Source organism: Nothoprocta perdicaria, unplaced genomic scaffold, assembly GCF_003342845.1.
Source record: "Nothoprocta perdicaria isolate Ctin4 unplaced genomic scaffold, notPer1 scaffold_19, whole genome shotgun sequence".
Lineage (NCBI taxonomy): Eukaryota > Metazoa > Chordata > Aves > Tinamiformes > Tinamidae > Nothoprocta > Nothoprocta perdicaria.
In genome coordinates this window covers 5,758,658-5,776,815 of record NW_020455093.1, presented here as the reverse complement: position 1 = coordinate 5,776,815, position 18,158 = coordinate 5,758,658, and the positions used below count along the sequence as shown (strand labels likewise).

At 37.2% G+C, this 18,158-nt stretch overlaps 1 protein-coding gene across 1 annotated transcript in view; it reads left to right on the top strand.

Annotated features, from left to right (window-relative positions):
• DCDC2C (doublecortin domain containing 2C) overlaps positions 1-12,315 on the top strand; it is a 36,885-nt gene extending 24,570 nt beyond the window's left edge. The window contains exons 8-13 of the mRNA XM_026037065.1: positions 305-405; positions 3,339-3,401; positions 4,666-4,707; positions 7,726-7,795; positions 10,193-10,333; positions 12,160-12,315. Of these exons, the coding sequence (XP_025892850.1) occupies positions 305-405; positions 3,339-3,401; positions 4,666-4,707; positions 7,726-7,795; positions 10,193-10,299 (383 nt within the window). The 3' untranslated portion in view covers positions 10,300-10,333; positions 12,160-12,315. The remainder of the gene's footprint in view (positions 1-304; positions 406-3,338; positions 3,402-4,665; positions 4,708-7,725; positions 7,796-10,192; positions 10,334-12,159) is intronic.
• Positions 12,316-18,158: the final 5,843 nt, after the last annotated feature.

Sequence of the window (18,158 nt, the reverse complement as noted above, 5' to 3'; positions counted from 1 at the left end):
TTCTGTTTTTCTTAACGTGTTTCTTCCATTTCCCCCTTATTTTTAGCATGTTGCACTGTGCAAGGGGAAGGGTCCTGCCTTCCCTGTGAGCTTATAAGTAGTGCCCAAATTCTGAATTTCACACATTAAACCCGTCTACTTTATTATATGGCATTTTCAAGTGGTATTTTTTATTGTAAAATAGAAAGTTCAGTGTAAAGGAATTGGCAGAATTTTATTAAGGATTTGATCAGCATGCAATTGTTAAGAGAATGTCCAAGCATATATTTGGAATTTCAAAGTATTTTTTTTTACTACATTTCAGCACCAAGTATCTTTAGTGTAGACAAACCAAGAGAAGAAGTTCAAGGAGCAGAAGAAGTGCAGGATGACAAAAATGTGAAAGTGGAAGTGCCTATTGACCAGGTAGAATTAAGGCAAATTCTGTTATGTGACCATGAGTTGGCGAGAACCCTCAGGACGGGGCTGATTGCTCCTTTTTCTTGAAATAAGAATGTTCAAAAATGGAAAAGCTTTTTGTCTTTAAAGCTGTTTTGCCAGAACATAAGAAAAATAAATTAAATGTTCTACAAAAACTTCACAACTTCAAGAAATAAAAAGATTAATTAAAAGGTTTAGGAGAAAAAAAAGATTAATTAAAAGGTTTAGGAAGTTTGTTCTTGATATACAAGACAAAGATATAACAAACCCCTTTGCCAGAGGGGTTTGTTACTTCATTCCCGATTTCTCCCATGTCAAAATACTCATCCCAAAACTTGAGCTTTCATCCATGAGCTCTTAAAASGTTTTGTTTGTTTCAAAACCTTGGTGATGTCATGACAGAGAAACAACCGAATGGTGCAAACCAGAATGCTGCTCCAAGGTAAGGGCAGGAGAACATCTGAGTTTTCTTGTGCCTTTGCTTTAAACAAGTAATGCTTCTGTGCTTCTGTGCTGAATGTTTACATATACATTTTCYGTAGACACTTAAACTGTCAGACTAAAAGATGAAATGATTCTAATCTGTCCAGGCTAATTAGAAACAATACTAGAACAAGAACATGTCTAGTTCCTTGTTAAAAATAATAATAAACAAATACATTTTGAAGAAAGTACTAGTCAGGATCCTGTAATATTTTATTTTAGCAATATTTTGKAAGAGATCAAATTAAAAGATAGATTTTATTTCTCCTTTTTGCAAATGCATCCAATGAAATATGCTTATCTCTTTCAGTTTTAGAAAGGGCGACCTATCACCCATTCCGAAATCTCTCACTCAATTTTGTCAAGTCAAACTGCTTCTCACCCTACAATATTTATTTTTTTTTTAATTTTGAAAGTGAATTTAAAGTTCCAGATTGATAGCACAGGAAAAGCATCTGTTTATTCATAGAACAGATATTGCCCAGGGAGCAGCATCGGCGTGCAGTGTCTTAGTAGAAAATTCATACATGTTTCGGTATTAAAATACCATTTCTCCATAAAGTGCAAATCACAAATGGAAAAAACACGACAGCATCTGCAAGATAGTTTTCTAGTATTGATACAGCTAACTGCAGCACCATTTTATTATATTTTTATAGCTGTTGAGCTTCGTACTCTATTCTTTTGTGTATATGAAACTGCCTTCGTTCTGATTACTTTTTACATTTGACAGTCCGTTGAGTAAGATCTAGAGTTTCCCTTGCACACTGTCTTCACGACAGAAATAGCTGCCTACATGGCTGTAAGGCTGGAGAGCTGCAAGCTGCCCTTGATGGTACAGCTGAGGAGCACACGATTGAACCACCAGAAAGCAGAGTGGGAGCACAAAAGATGGGAGGGGATGAGAAAGAAGGGAAGATAAGAATAAATAGTTCAAGAAGTCATGGGATAAATAGATACAGAAAATACAAGGAACAGAAGTGATGAAGACCTAGAGGAAAGAGAAGTGGAAATAATAAGAAAATTTGATGCTGGGAACAAAAACGGTACACAAAGAGAAAAAGATAAAAACAAGTGAGCTATGAAGTAAAGAATGTTGGGTGTGTGTAAGAGGGCACAATGAATATTTATGCAAAAACGCATTCATTTTTGGAATATACTTGTCAAACCTAATTATGATGTTCATTTTTCTCTGTTAAAAGATAAACAGCTTGGGGGGCTGTATCAATATTTTTCTTTGCTTGAAGAATCAATATGCAAAAGATCAATCTTCCAGAGAACTGTTTTGCATTACTAGAATTTTATATCTTCATTTTAAATGATACTGTCCTTGGAATGCATTTAGTTGAGTGTTTTCCACATATTTATTTTGCTCATCTAATAGGATACCCGTAGTACTGTGTACGTATTGCAACATTCCTCTCTAGCAAAACTGTTAGTTAATTTTCTCTTTTCTGCCCTTTACTCCTTTTACCTCATTTTCCATGAATCCCGTATAATCCCCATATAATCCCTTTTGATAAAATCCAGCATGTCTACATTTGTCTTTGCAAAATAAACTATTTTTGTATTATACWTCTTTATGTGTTACTTTATACTTCAAAATCATTGAAAAGCAAACCAAGCATTTGGACAATGGGCCAAAGACTTCTGCTTATTTTCCTCTGCTAGTGCTAGTGATGTCACTGTGATGGCATGCTGAAAATAACGCAAACCGATTGGAGACTATCAGGAAAGGACAATTTATGTTGTTAAAATACTAAAAAAAACCTTCAATGCTTGTTTAAATTCCTGTAATATTTAACAAGATTCCTGTAATATTTAACAAGATCAAAAATTACATTCTAATGATGTGCTTCTTTAAAGTAAGTGTTTTCTCAGTAACCCTGTAATAAGACAAATATTAGCCTTTTCAATTTAGTAGAAAGTTATAGTGCTTTTAGTTTTATAATTCTGAGACATTCCTATCATTGTTCTAATTCACTTTCCAACACTTATCATTAATTCTGATTTGGTTGAATTATTTATAAGTCCTGAATTTCTTTGTGAATATGAAATTAGCGTAATTCATTATTTCACTACTCTGAGCCAAATCCTCCAGCTCTTGCTTAAGCAAAAATCTTGCTGAAGTACATATTTACCCCGAAGTAAAATGAATTTTGACTCGAATAATGTCTTTAAATCAAACCTTCTTTTACTTAATATATATGTAAATGCTTTTTGGTGTATATTTTGATTCATGAATTAAATCAATATTTGATATGTTTTATTTGATCAGTGAATATTAGTTAAAAGTAAGCAAACAAAAGTTAGATGAAATTAATAATAAAAGGTTAATAATAAAAGTAAGAATGAAACTGTTATAAGGCAGTTTTATTGSGTAATATACAAAAGCTGTAAATTAGGAACAGCTCATTTGATTTTTATTCATGTAGATTCCAGCGGAGATTGTGCAAGAGGAAGAAATTACAGCACCTATCAGCAGTACTGTGGATGAGGTTAGATCTCCTTTTTTAATGTGAAAATGTACATATTTTAAATGTAAGCTAGATCTTTAAAGTAGAATATAAAGCATTTGCATTTGATTCTGAACATGAAACCAGGTCCAGTTTTGACTAAAGGCTGTAAAGCAGACTTTAATGAGCTTTTTTTTTTGGTATCATTCCATTGTGCCTGAAATCTCACCAAACCATTTATGTCAGGACAGGCATCTGCATTATTAAAAGATGATGAAAGTCCTGTAGGATTCAATAATCAGATTCCTGTCATTATTACAGTAGTAACTCATGAAATTCCAGTACTACTGAATCAKTTTTAACTGGAAGCTTGAAATCTATTTTTCTTAACGTTTAAATGGAAACAGTACCTTTTCCTTTTGGARTCAAAAATGAAAGTGCGGTATAACATACTAATTTTTATCTTAATTAGGTACTTGTCCTGTAGAACATGGCTTATATATTTACTCATTTTTAATGTTATTGTAAGAGAAAATGCATTTTTTAAGATTCGTGTTCTAAATTCTTTGTCAGAAATCCTCATTGCATTGAAATTAGTAGAGTTTTGTCACTGAGTTCAGGAGGGCTAATAAACTCATATGTAAGCTTTGATTAATATGGAAATGATTAATGTGGAAAGCATTGCTGCTATGTCAAAATGTCTCCTTCACTGAGCCATGTGTCTTTCTGTTACTTACGATAAAAAGAATGCTTATAATCCCATTCCTAATATATTTAATGAAATGAAAACAGAAGCAAATCTCATTTTAAAAAYGGGACTTGATTATTTATTGAAATATGTAGGTACTTGCACAACAAATGCCTGCAGATTCTGAGCTGTAGCCTATCTCAAGTTGAGTCCAAAGATAGAATTTGGCCTTCTGTGCTCCTATTATAAAGAGTGCACACAGACTCACTGACACATACATACCCCACGTAGATAAATATAAAGGCAAAAAACTTGATATATCCATTCAGAGTGTTATACCYCTTGAGTACTTCTGCATACATTGTTATGTTACAGTAAAAAAGCTTTTCTTTTTTCTGTATCTCTAAGAAAAACAGTACAAAGAATATAGAAATAATTAAATACCTTTAAAATCRTATGTGTAACTTGAATTTGCAATTGGAAGAGTTGCATATGTGAAAGCTGAATGTTATTTATGTGTTTTCAGTGACTCTCTAAATTAAGGAGATATTGAAAATTCTGTTAATAAGACTGCAGTTAAAATTCATTGAATTAACTGCTCTGTATTTTTTGRAACAGATTGAAACAGATGCCCTGGCTTCTGAAGAAGTTCCAGAAAAGGTTTGTTTAAAAAAAGACGTTTCCTCAATAGAAGTGTCTTGAACAGCAAGCACTTCTAGAGATTTGGGGAAAAATAACAGATTTCTGTATAAACAGTCTAGATTCAGCTGAAAAGCAGTAAAACAGAAAATGCAGCAACACTTTACTATCTGCCTGAATAAACCCAGTCTATTGTGAGCACATACATAGTAACTTATGAGTACAGAACACAGTTTTCTCTCAAATTGTAGGCCATATTTGTAGACAGATACATATTCACAATTTGCATCACTTCCAGCCTATGCAACAGTATGGAAGTCTGAAAAAAAATGCCTTTAACATGATTGTAAAMACTGCACATGGTAATAAACAATGTCATATTCGTGAGCAGTAGCATGCAGAGCAATAGGTGGGTTTAGATCTAAGTCTGTGTGTGAAAAACTGAACTATCATGGAATGTGATGTGACTAAAAATCAAGGTTTTCCACTGGAGACAATCAGTTTCTATTAGTTGTCTTTATTTTCCAGTCAGGGATTGGGACACTTTGGATTCAAAGCTTTTTGATTCAGAACACAGACTAAATTCAAAATATTTCAGTTAGTTTGGGACAAAAACTCATTTCCTAGTTAGCTCTAGCAATTAGAAGCTAAAATCTTGAGCTATTAGAACTGCTGTATTCTAAAGTGACTTTGAAAGTATATGTCCTTTAGTTCCATTTTTATTGTGACTGAGTGATTTCAGGAATGCATTTTCTAATATTACTTCATGTGATGTAGGTAATATTGGCAGGAATGAAAGATTCTATTGATAATTTATGTGCAGTAGTCAGATATGGGCCACTTTTCATAGCTGCAGTGTCTTTGCAGTGCTAATTAAAAAGAAAAGTATGATATTGGCTTATGTTTGGCAGATAATCAGCAAGCCTGACTCAGGTACAGTAGAAAAACAGGTCAGTTGACTAAGACCTCAGCTTCACTACTAACAGGGATATTAGATCCCTTTTAAGTGATATATTTTTCCTATATACCTTTAAGTAAAAGTCAGATAAATTGGCTCTGCTTGGCACCTTTATTTTGTAGGCAGAGAGAGAGGATGATTCTCTGCTTTTTACTGCTGAGCATGTACATAACTGTCTACATCTAGAGAGCAGGATGGAATCCTCTGCTAAAAAGATGTTAGGATAATTTTTCATTTGAGACAAGCAGAATGTGTTATGATAGGACCTGACATAACTTTATTTTGAAATGTGCAAACCAGGTTCTAGTTAAACATCTGGCATTTGATTATTTAGTTTCCTCAAATCAGGAGATTTTAATTTCCCATATGGAATATTTCTTAGTACCTATGAAAATACTTCACATTGCATATAGTATATACATTTGTATTTCATAGACAGCTAATTAATGTAGTCTTATTTAAAGTTTATTAACAACAACCTTTTTTTTGCAAAGGTAAGTAAGGTATTAACCTTACTTTTTCGTGGACATTTTAATGATTTTAGGTTAAATGGTTAGTACTGGATATTTGCACAACGTGTTAGCATTTGAAAGACTTATCTTGCTTTCTGTATAAAAAATGTAGACACTGAAGATGTATTCTTTAGGTATTTCCTATAAGCACTTCTTTTTAAGCATATGAAATGTATTAGAAAATTAGCAACTGTGATTGTCTTCTGCAGGAATTCTCTTACACAAACTCAGCCATTGCTTAAGACAAATGGATAATTATCCATTGTGAGGAGGCAACTTTTTTATTAATTTTTATACGTCTAAATGTATAACACCACAACAATACTTACAGTGATATAAAATGATACTAATCCATATTGAGCCCAGAATTTTACTTAATCTCTACGATTTTCCTCTAGCTAAAAAAGACTTCACATAAAATACTAGAAAAAATTTTGGGACCTTTTGAAGCTGCACATCCTGTAGTATTAACAGCAATGAAATAAGAAGTTACTTAAAGTTGTGCTGAACCTTTTTGCGTAAACATGATAACCAGCAATTCATTCATGTAGAGACACTTTCCTACGTGCTTCTTTTTCATTGTATTAAATTACGCTTTTAGATATGAAAACATTGTATGCAAGAACAATGTGTGGCTCAATAAATACTCATAAGATGTGTATCTTAATTGTCTAGCTGATTTAAAGTTGATGAAAGCTGAGATTCTGCACAAGAAAGTAGAACAATCTGGTTATTCAAAGGGTCAGTGTTTGCAGAKGTCAAAACAAAAGTATGGAATTGTATCTTTGCATACTGATTTAGGGTAGGTGCACCTGTGGATTAAATTAATCAGTTATATAATTGAACTGAGTTATCTTAGATATTCTCTTTTAGAATGATGCTTAGCAGGTGGTGATTTGTTAATAATGCTGTCCTGGAAAGAGATTAGATTCTGTCCTTGAGTCAGCATTCTTGAGTAGAAGCTGCCATTAACCTCTGCCTAAAAGCCAAAAATTTCTGCTACAGCCAGAAGGCTAAAGTTACCAAATGGTACAATATGTGCAATGAATGAAGTTGAAGAATTTATTTGCAGATGTAGAAATAAATAAATGGAGTTGTATATAGAAAAGACCTTAGTCCAGTTGCTTGCTAGAGAYTTTTTATAGTGTTTTATCCATAGCAGTTTTATATATTTTTACATGACAGTGCTTACAGTATTTCCTTGAAGTATTTCTGTGGCTTATCTTACTAACTTGAAGCTTTTAATTATATACAGCATTCCATAGATCCATTCCACACTCAGCTGTATCTTTCACTATTTCTGTAAACAATTGTTTCTTATCCTGTGGAAAAAGATCTTTTTCTGAAAAATGTGTTGGAAATTTTCACTCATTTAGTGGGAAATATGAACAAAAAAGTCAGAATTTACGCTCTGGAACATACTTTTGTAAATGTTTTTAGACAATATATAAAGTGTCTCTATATGTTTATTCTTTTAATCATTCCTCATAAATCACTTCTTACAGTTCTGAAATCATTTGATTTCTCTAGACTTWACAAAAAGTGAAATCCTGATAACTTCCATTTCAGGAAGAGAAGAAATCATGGAATGTCAAAAATATGTTCGACTTCATTCTCAGAAAGTCTGCTACTTCAGAAGGTATGCTAGCTATACAGCTAGTGCTGAGTTTAAAAGAGCTCATTTAACAACAAGTTTACAAAAGAAAATAGTACAGCAGAATTCAGTCACCTGCAGTTAAAATTGCCAATTTTCAGACTGTTCATATCTAGCTTGACTGTGCCAAAGCATATAGAGTAAAACCCTTCAGTCTGTGGATTTGTAATTTTATCTGAAATCTTTCATATGTGCATATTTTGAAGAAGTTAGAGAGGGAATGAGTGTGGATTAAGTGAATAGTCACTTCATTTCCTTCATCGCTGAGAGATGAATTCCTCATGGAGAGTGTCAACCATTGTTAATACAAGATTCTTTTGCAYTTCTTATATCGTAGTTAAATTGAAAGTGGCTGTTTTGTGACTTTGGATTGSCAAATTGGTTCAGAAATCATCCTGAATAGTTCTGAGGAAAAAAGTGCAATATTCCTAAGGCCTCTTAGGAGGTATGAATTTGATCAAACATTTTCCACTGAAAGTGTTTATTAGTGCTAGGTTAGAGCTTACTCAAAATGTAATAATATTCAATTTGCCAGGATTTTAGTAAACACTTACCATGGGATCTGTCTAAGAAATCTCGGAGTCATCTAAATTAAGTTCAGTTGTATCAAGCACAACTGAGTAATCTGACCAGCTGGTTTGATGGACCCATATACTGCTGTATCCTGACAGATTGGTTTGAACTGAAAATGGGCATCCTTTGCACCTTTTCTTTTGGTTTCTTGAGGATTCCTATAACCTCATCTAAATTTGAAAAATCTTATCATTAACTGCTAAAGATCTAATCATCTGTTTTGGGTGAGCCTAAGCTTTCTAATGTTTTGATATATAAACTGCTACTTAGTCCAAGATCCTCATGTGCTGTTCATTTCTAAGCTGTGAGGATTTCACAGAGCTTTGAGTATCTCTGTTCTGTTAATTATCATCCTGTTTAAAGCTCATATTGTTCTTGTTTCTTACTGTTGCTTACTCTTTAWTTTGTGGCTTATTAGTGCTTTAGCTTCATTTGCTCCTCCAGCTCTGAGACTGCATCTACAAAGCTAAGTAAAACCAACCAGGGGCTTTTCTGTGGTCCTGAGGGAAGGTGGCATGGCCTGGGCTTGCTCAAGCATGTCCATGTCTTTCCTGGATGAGGAAGCTCAGAGCCATATACAGTTCTCCTCACAACCACATGCATCACTCCAGGTGCAGCTGACCTCTGAGTGTGTTAATCCAGAAAACTTTCTGCACACTRTATGTATTGTACATTTACTCAATCCATATCTTACCAGTTTGGCTGCAGAAACCCTATGCAATATGAACTTGAGACTCTCATTCAGCTGAACATGTCTGAGATAATTTTTTTTTGCATTTAGTTATGCAAATTGCGAATGTAAAACACTATGTGTATACATGAATTCTATCTCGTGTATAGTGCTTTTAATTTTTTCTTGTTTCCTTTTTTAGTGTAGCTTTGTAATGAGACTATTTTCAAAGCTGTTATCTGTGGTGGCTTTTTCATTGGCTCTGTTCAAGGAAATTGCTTACATACCAGGCACCCAAGTGAATCAATTTTAATGCCTATTAATTGTGTTGCATATTCTTGGTTGTTACCTTGACAAATTTGTCTAGAGGAGAAAAAAAGACTTCTACCAATACACTTGTATTCTCTCTGCTGTTTCTGGAGAAGAAAACTCATGGAGACTTAGTTGAAATGAAGTTATTGGGACAGAGACTTCAGACCCACAGAAAGTCACAAATTCCAGAAATGGCTGCATATATTCTAGTTCAATACTAGCACAATAGACTMATAATGTTTTTATCGAGTCTATTGATAACTAATTGTTCCTGGAGTTCTGTACATTTAATGCAATGGAAAGGGAACAGACAGCAGTGATCAGATCACAGTGGCAATTCCTAACTCTAATTTCTAGATTATTTACATGGAATTGCAATTTTGGCTTACAATTTTGGTTGCTTTGAATATTGCTATATAAAATCTGTGCTTACGCATCTTGGACGCTCTGAAAGATCCTGCAATGCACAGATCTGTGACTGAGTTCTGGAGAAGTTTTTTATTTAACTGCAGGAAAACGGCWTTTTTCCCTATCCCTTCCTTCCTTGATGATCTATGAGGAGCTGATGGAAAAATAAGTTCCTTTAGAGGAACTGCATTTTCAATAAAACCTAACTGTTTTCCTTCATCTCCAGTTTTCACTTTTAGTGAAGATACTTATTAACTCAGAAGGAAATAGATATAATTTTAAAAATAATATCACAAAACTAAAGTTATTTCATATTTTATGTGTGAATCTTTAAGATAAAGTTGCATATTGAGTAAAACACCTCTAGTGTAAAGGTATATGCTTATTTTTTTTTCTTAATTTTATTTTTAATATACAAGATGTACATAACAAAGATCAAACAGAAAAGCCTGAAGAAAAGCCTGAAGAAGAACCTGAAGAAAAACCTGAAGAAAAACCTGAAGAAAAAGAAGAAGAAAACCGCTAAAGTGATTCCAAAATCTGTATCTTGTGTCATACAGGTAGGATTAGAGGCTGGATAATATGTTCAGCCTTTAGGCCTGCGTTATAGAAAGATTTCTATGTATGTTTAACTTAACACATTGAGTAGTCTAACAGAGGCTAGTGTGCAATCATATGCATATGTATATATGTTTGCAAGATTAATTTTTCAGCTTCTAAAAACAATTTTTTTTTTATTCTGTGTACTTTATTCTGTGAACTTCATTATTCTATGGCTCTGTCATACAGAATGTAAGAACGATCATCTGTATTTTAATATTGCCTGTTAATTTTTCCAATGGAGGATTTGAATGTTGCAGGCTAAGACACACTTTTCAATAAGAAATATATTTTACTATGGGGAACTGCCTTCTACACCATCAGTTAAAATGGGCTTTTGTAAAAAAACAAGTAATAAATTGCCCATGTTCCTTGCACAAATCAAAATGTAAACCCTGAATAAGTGGTTATATGATCTTTATTCTTTATTGGCACATATGTACGTACTTCCTCTTAAGGTTTGGTGGATACATTTGAAAATGAAGGTATTTAATTATTTAGTGGCTGCCGAATATTGTAATTTATACTTTACATGTTGGTGATGATTAATTCTTTTTGTAATTTTCTGATGAATTATTTCTGTTTCTGCCTAATCAGCAGGCATACTGTGAAGTATAATTGCACTTGAAAGAAAATTACTGTCTCATGAGATGAACAAGTTTGATGATTAAATTACATAAAATAAAGTAATAACATTCACATACCCAAGCAGAATGACATACTTGTCCTTTGTTGTGGTTTGATGACCTTTACAAAAAACGATCATTTTAGAAACAATCCAGTGTATTTCAAGACAGAATATATAAAAGGAAATTTAAAGAAACCTAAATAAGCCATAGTCTTAGGGAAAATGTAAGAACTTCACCTCTGTCAAATTAAAAATACCAACCTTGATCTGGGTTCAGCATAACATAAATCACTGAGGTTAGAATAAGCTCTTAAACCTGATAAGAAAACATATTTGCTCCTAAAGTTAATTACTAAACTGGATCAGAAATAGACTTGCCGCCTGGCATTTATATCAGTAGGAGACAGACTTCTGTACAAACAACATGAATTGTCTGTTGTTTCATAAACATAGAAAATAAATCCCTACTTACCCGCATTTTTTTTGTAATGATAAGCCCCAGGTTTTAGCTGTATCTTCATATAATGTACTATTCATGAATCCTAAGCTAATCTTTTGTAAAATATAAATCCTTGATTTATGTCCAGGACCATTCTGTTTGAGAACCAGCATGAAGATTCGAAAAATAAAAAGTTTGACAGTGTTACTCCGTGATTGTATATGAAGAAAGCCTTGATTTTGTTCTAAAAAGTTAATCATAAGTGGAATCTGTGCATTTAATATTAGAATACTGTAGTGAATTAACATGTCTTGGTTTCATATTTCAAGGGCAAAGTCAGATTCATGGCCTCTCTTAACCCTGAAATGTCTGTTGTGGGAGGACAGCATATTGATCCGTATGCTCTTAAGTGCTGTGAACTTCTGATCCTTTATGTACAAAGGGCCATGTTGTATTGTGTTCTTCCCAAAAGAGGGGCAGAGGCTGAAGACAGGGCTCTCTGGTGTCATGATCTTGTGGTAATGACTTACTTTGGCATCATGCCCAGATGGTCTTACATGCAGAAAATATGATAGAAATAGTTTCTCTTACTGAATTAGATTTCTTAGCAAAAAGAGTTACACTACTCTAACACTGTGCAGAGCAGCTGCTGTGTCTATCTGCAGAGGTAAAGAGAACTATATTTTGTTCACTTTAATTTACACATCCTTTTTCTATAGGAAAAGGTAGGAAGAAGAGTTTTTCTGAAGAAAAATCCCATGGAAGATAATTACAGTGGAACGGATATCTGCCRTATGCTCTCCCTTCTTTAAAGTCTTCTACACTGCAGTCAAGAAACACAGAATGGAAGTGGGCGACTTACAGGGCATATGAATAAAGCAGAGTTACCCTATTATCTTTAAAGAAGTGCTAAAATGGAGTTTTGCTTTTTTCTTTTTGCATTGGAAATGAATAATTACTGTTCAGAAGCCATCCCAAGGTGTTCTCAATAGAAAATACTGAAGTTCTTTTGTTTTAGTTATTTGCTTAAGGAGAGATTTGATTCCTAGAGATTCAGGAGCTAGCTGTATGATTCTGAGGAGGCACTAAACACTGACAGTTGTAAGGAAAGCGTATGGGATGCACCATAACTATTTAGCAGAAACCAAAGCTTTTAAAATATAGAGAAACTCTCAGCTTAGCATGTTAGAACCACTATGTCTTTGAATAATATCTGATGTTATCTGTGGAATTATTACCAGTTTTCTAGCAAGATAGAATTTAAATTGAATGTAGAAAAAGAATAATTTGGGATATGTAATGCMATATAATGTACAGACACTGGTCTAATTAAAGGCTGTGTCCCTTTGTAGTGACCAGTAACATAGCTCTGAAAATTACAGTTCTGACATGTAGTCTTCTTACGTAGCTGTCAGAGCTTGTATCCATATGCATGAAGTACAGCAGTCCTGATGCAAAGTGGAAAGCTTTATTTTTAGATGTTTTCTAGATTTAACCTATATAAACTCAGATGAATGAAAATCACAGTATCATCTGTCAAATGAAGAGGCTGAGAGAGCTGGACCTATTTAGCTCAGGGAAGACAAGACTGAGAGGGGATCTTAGCAGTGTGTACAAATACCTTAAGTACAATACCATAAGTGTGTCAAAAGGATGCTTTCAGTGGTGGYCAGCGATAGGACAAGAGACAATGGGCATAAACCAAAACASAGGGAGTTATGAGGAAATATCTGAACTGTGAGAGTGACAGAGCACTGGCATAGGTTGTCCAAAGAAGTTGTGTAGCCTCCTTCTCTGACGATACTCAAAACCCACTTGGATGCAATGCTGTGCAGTGTGCTTTAGGTGACCCAGGTATATGCAGGAGAATTGGATCAAATGATCTCCAAAGATCCCTTCCAACCTCAGCCATTCTGTGATTCTGTGGTCTATGGCCTAGTCAAATKTGTATGCTATGTGAAGATCATCTCAAGCCTTAGGAAAGAAACAACACAAATTACAGGCTGCTCAAATTGGGAAAGATCTTAAGGAGGGTGTCTAGTCCCTCCTCCCTAATGAGAACAGAGTCTACCASAGCAAGTTGACTGCTCCAGCTGAGTTTTGAAAATCCCCAAGGATGGATGGAGACTCTACAACCTCTCCAAGTAAGCTCTTGCAGTGTTTGACCACTCTCATACTAAGAAAAGTTTCTTCTTATAAAAGTGTTTTTTCTTGTATTTCAGTTTGTGGTCAATGCTTCTCATCCTGTTTCATCTTTGTTCCTCCCCCATCCTCCAGCCCATCAGCTGTTTGTACACACTGAGAAGATTCCCTCTTGGCCTTCTCCAGTCTAGGCTCTCTCAGCTTCTACTCATATGTCAGATGCTCCAGTACCATCATATTTTTGACTCTGAACAAAATAATTGAAAAAGAAGTATAAATAGGATAGCTAGAGAGGAGTGAAGAAGCAATCATTATATATAATTTCTGGAAAACAATGGTTCATTTTATGTGGTAAAAAGCTCATCTCCATATTCAGACAGGCGTATGAGGAAAAGTAGCAGCTGGGGGAACCTAAATTGTCACCTAAACCTGACAATTCCCAGGGCCATCTCAGACTGTCTTAGGGGACTGATCAGTCCATCAAAGGCTCCTTCCTGAGCTGTCACAGGAGAGTCATCAGCCCCATGGTCTGGGAGTGAAACCCATCGTGGTGGCACCTGTAAATGGGAACCGCTCTCCATAGGCAGGGTTATTGTCTAGGGGAAAGTGGCACATGATAGGGTGTTCTCAGAGAGCATTTTTGGAATAGCGTGAGACATTATGGGATGATGAGGGGAGGAACCAAAGGCAGGAAAGAGGAGGGATCAGGGTCTTTCGGGGAGGAATAAGTGTAAGAAAACAGATGTGTAGSGGGATAAAAGGACTGGTTGCCTGTAAACCAGTTGCTGGTCAGTATGCTTGCCTGGCCGTGCAATCTGTCCTGTCTTCTGTGTCTAATTATTTTCCTGAGAAAGGGGCTCTTTGCTCTGTGTTCATACATTTGCGTAGAGGTCTGAGGGTCAGCCACTGGAGTTGGAGCAGAGGTCAGAGGACTCCTGTGTCTGCAGTGCCAGCAACCACAGCAAGTGAGGTAAGTAAGTCGGGGTGTGACTGCCAGCAAAACCAAGCTGGATTAGCCAGTGAGTAGGTTAAATGGCCTGGGAGCCAGACATATAAGTATGTCTAGAGWTGAGGAATGGGCTACTGGAGGGGTCAGGGTGTCCAGGCCAGCTACTGGAGAGATCTTGGCATCAAAGGTTGACTCAGAGACCCCCATTTGCACAYGTGAGGTATATGGGAAGACCAGGGATCCAGGGTGCATACGGGGTGGATGTTGCTGGAGAGATCCCCTCTGTATGTATGTACACTTCCCACTCCTGACCTTCTTCCTGTCATGTGGAGAGGAGAGCAGGATGAGGCCGTTAGTGCTATATATGTTTTCATGTGAATGCTGAGGGTTTCTGTTGCCTGATCTGTGTGACCAGCTCTGTGTCTCTGTATATATGTRTTGCATATATGTGTGTGTTCATGCTTCCTGGGAACAAGTGCTTGGTCTCACTGCTGGTTGGACCTGAGGGTATGGAGCTGTCTCACTTCTGCCATGCTCCTGGATTTGACAGCCCCTAACACCTGTCACGGTGAGTATTCCCAAAAGGGCATATTCAAAATTTCCCGTGTGGGGAAGAGATTGATCCTTTTGCAAGTGAGTTGAGATATTTATCAACCATTTGGAACRTTGTGATGGAAACTCCTGGTGCAATGGGTAACTGTATTGAGAGCAATCCAGCCTTTGTGAAGACTGAGGTGCAAATCAGCGCCTGTGGGTGGAACTGATTTATTTGAATAAAATGAAAACTTAGCAGCACATATTTGRGTTCTTTTAAAAACAAGTAGTCTGACATGAGTAGAGGTCTGAATTGTAATTGCCATGAAGATGGTAGAGATGCAAAAGAAACCGCCAAAAAACAGAGCTGTAGAAAACAGCCAGGTTCTCTGCAAACCACTCGTTGGAATGAGAAATCCAGTTACAAAGAGAAGCAGTTGCAAAAGCATATTGTTCAGAAGGAATTTTAAACTTTATGGAGTCAGGCAGCAGGCCTCCGACTGGTACAGAGGAGCGTGTGGGCCTTCGAGAAGAATGGAACGTACAAATGGACAAAATTAAATCTTGTCTTCCCCAGGAGGATGTGGTTCTTCTGCCTCTCTGTCTCCCCGCTGTGTTTAGTTACAGTAAATACTGTCCCAGTACCAGGGCTGGGCTGGAACTGACACTAACTGGAGCAGGGTCAGAGATGTGGCTAGGACACCGTGCCCAGGCATTGCCAGGAATTTGCTCATCCCGTGGGCCATGGATTTCCCTGACAGGTTCTAGGAAAGAGACAGAGGAGAGACTGGGCTGCTCTCCTGTCACCTGAAGCACCTTCCCCAGCTCTCCTTCCAAAACTGTAAGCAGATCGGATTGGCGCCACAGTCATTAGAAACTTGTGGAGGAACCAAAAGGGTCCCTCAGTGGGCCAACCCAAAAGGTTGTTTATCTGGTTGCACTTCACTCTTGATGTTTTCCTGCAGGATCCAGGCAATATGGCTTGTTGGAGGGAGGAAGGTGTAAAAGGGAATAGCAAGAACAAGCACCTGAGCTGAGCAGCTCCCAAGTGACGGGGGACAGAAAAAGAGGGGCAAAAAAAAAAAAAAAGTGGAGGAGAAGTTTCAGCTCTRGAGGTGTTAGGCATTCTGTTGAGGATCACTGATGACATATGTGCTCTATATATTTTTATAGATGAGCTTCTCCAAGATGTTTCTGTATAGAGGAAGGCTCCCCATGTGAGATCACTGCTGTCTGTTTGGAAAGACACTGGCAAACTGTAAGAAAATGTATCCATGCAACTACATGAAATTTGGTTAAATGGCACTGGCTCCTTGCTCGCACTTGGTYACATGGTAAACAAGACATTCCCCTTTCAACGGAGGGAAAACCTGGGCCGTTTATCAAAGCACAAGGAGATGATGGAACAGAGGCAGGCCAAGGCACTGCGGGCTGGAGGTGACATCGCTGTGGGGGGCTCTGTGATGTCAGCGCTGCTATAGGAACTGTCAGGCAACGCAGGGGAGCAGCACCTGCCAGTCGGGGAGCATGGACACATGAGAGAGGAAGCAACATCAGCGCTGGCAGCAGCTCAACCAGCAGACGGGAACTGGTTCTTCATGGTCCTGGGAAAGACTCTGCTTCCCGCGTGAGGAGCCCAAGGCCGCTGGGTGGTGCGAGCCCGGCAGGCGCGTGCGCAGGGGACATCCGCCAGCCACCCAGCTGGGCACGGGGACGAGGGACGTGAAGTGATGTTCTGCTAATGCCACCAGCTTGAGCAAAGAAGCCAAAGAGCCACCAGCAACAAGAGCTGCTAGCCAGTGCAGGAACATCTCTGAACCTTGAAACAAACTTCACCTGCAGAATCTGCGGAGCAAAGAGGTAGTTGTCGTAAGGGAGGCAAGATAAGATACATACATATAACCATACTAAAGGCAACRAGGTAGTTCAAGGGCTGAAGGAGTGGTCTGTCCTTTCAATCAGGGCTCAGCTGGTGAATGCCACATTTTGCTCCAGTTCAAGAAGGACTTCCCAAGTTGGCACTTGTTTTCCAGCCTATTTGGGCCTGCCCGTGGGTGCTCACTAACATAATAGGGACCAGTCCCCAAGCCATGCAAGAGAGACTTCACTAACCTGCTCCGTGACGAAGTAGCAAAAACCAGCAATACCAAGTCTCATAACTGCATAGAATCCATCCTTTGACTGTGCAAATAGCAGGCAAAGCCAAGAGAAAAACTTGCCAGTAGAGCCAGCAAGTGCAGACACCGGTTTCTGTGAGAAAAATCACATTACCAAAGATAAGTGAAGCTGCTGCAGCCAGCACACAAYACACATCCTAAGGAACCACTCCCAAAGTCATAGCTAGAGAAGCCTAATAAGAGCAAAGACAACCCAGATTGCAAAGAAACTTCACTCTTCTCAGGTAAGATGGCTAATCAAAGCAGTAGCAAGCAAGAAGAAAAACAAATAAGTCATCAAGGGAAAAAATCAGATGATACTTCTGGAAGCAAGGCTCTAACTGTTTCTGCAATGGTGTCTGTTGCTTCAGACATGATGTTCTCTTTACTGGAAACCATGCAAGTACAAAAGAAGGGAGGTAAAAAGATGCCAGCTTGTGTATTTCTGCAGAAAATTATCCTGGAACACACCAAGGAAGTCATATCTGACCTGATAGACTCGACCATGAAAAATCTGCACAGTGTCACTGGGGTGCTCATGAAAGACACTGACTTTATATCAACACTGAATAAGAATCTGTTCAATGTAGGAAGCCTGAAAGCTGCTGAAATTTTGGATGCAATGGTGAGACGCCTACTCAGGGATTTATCAGATGATAGAGGACCTGCTGCTTCTCAAAGTTTAGCATTTACAGCACTTAAAGCTAGGTCCCAATCAGATGTCAAATCTCAAGGCATGCGAATTTCAGCAATGAAGGGTGAAATGCATAATCTAGGTAAAGATAGGGACAGAGGAGCCAGTACATCTCACTCATCGGAGAAGTATTCAGAAAAACATTCCTCAATGGATAAATATGCAAAAGACCTTATCACGACTGCATTAAAGCTGATAAAACAGTATTTACTGCATCAGACAAATGGTAACTCTTCAGAGTAT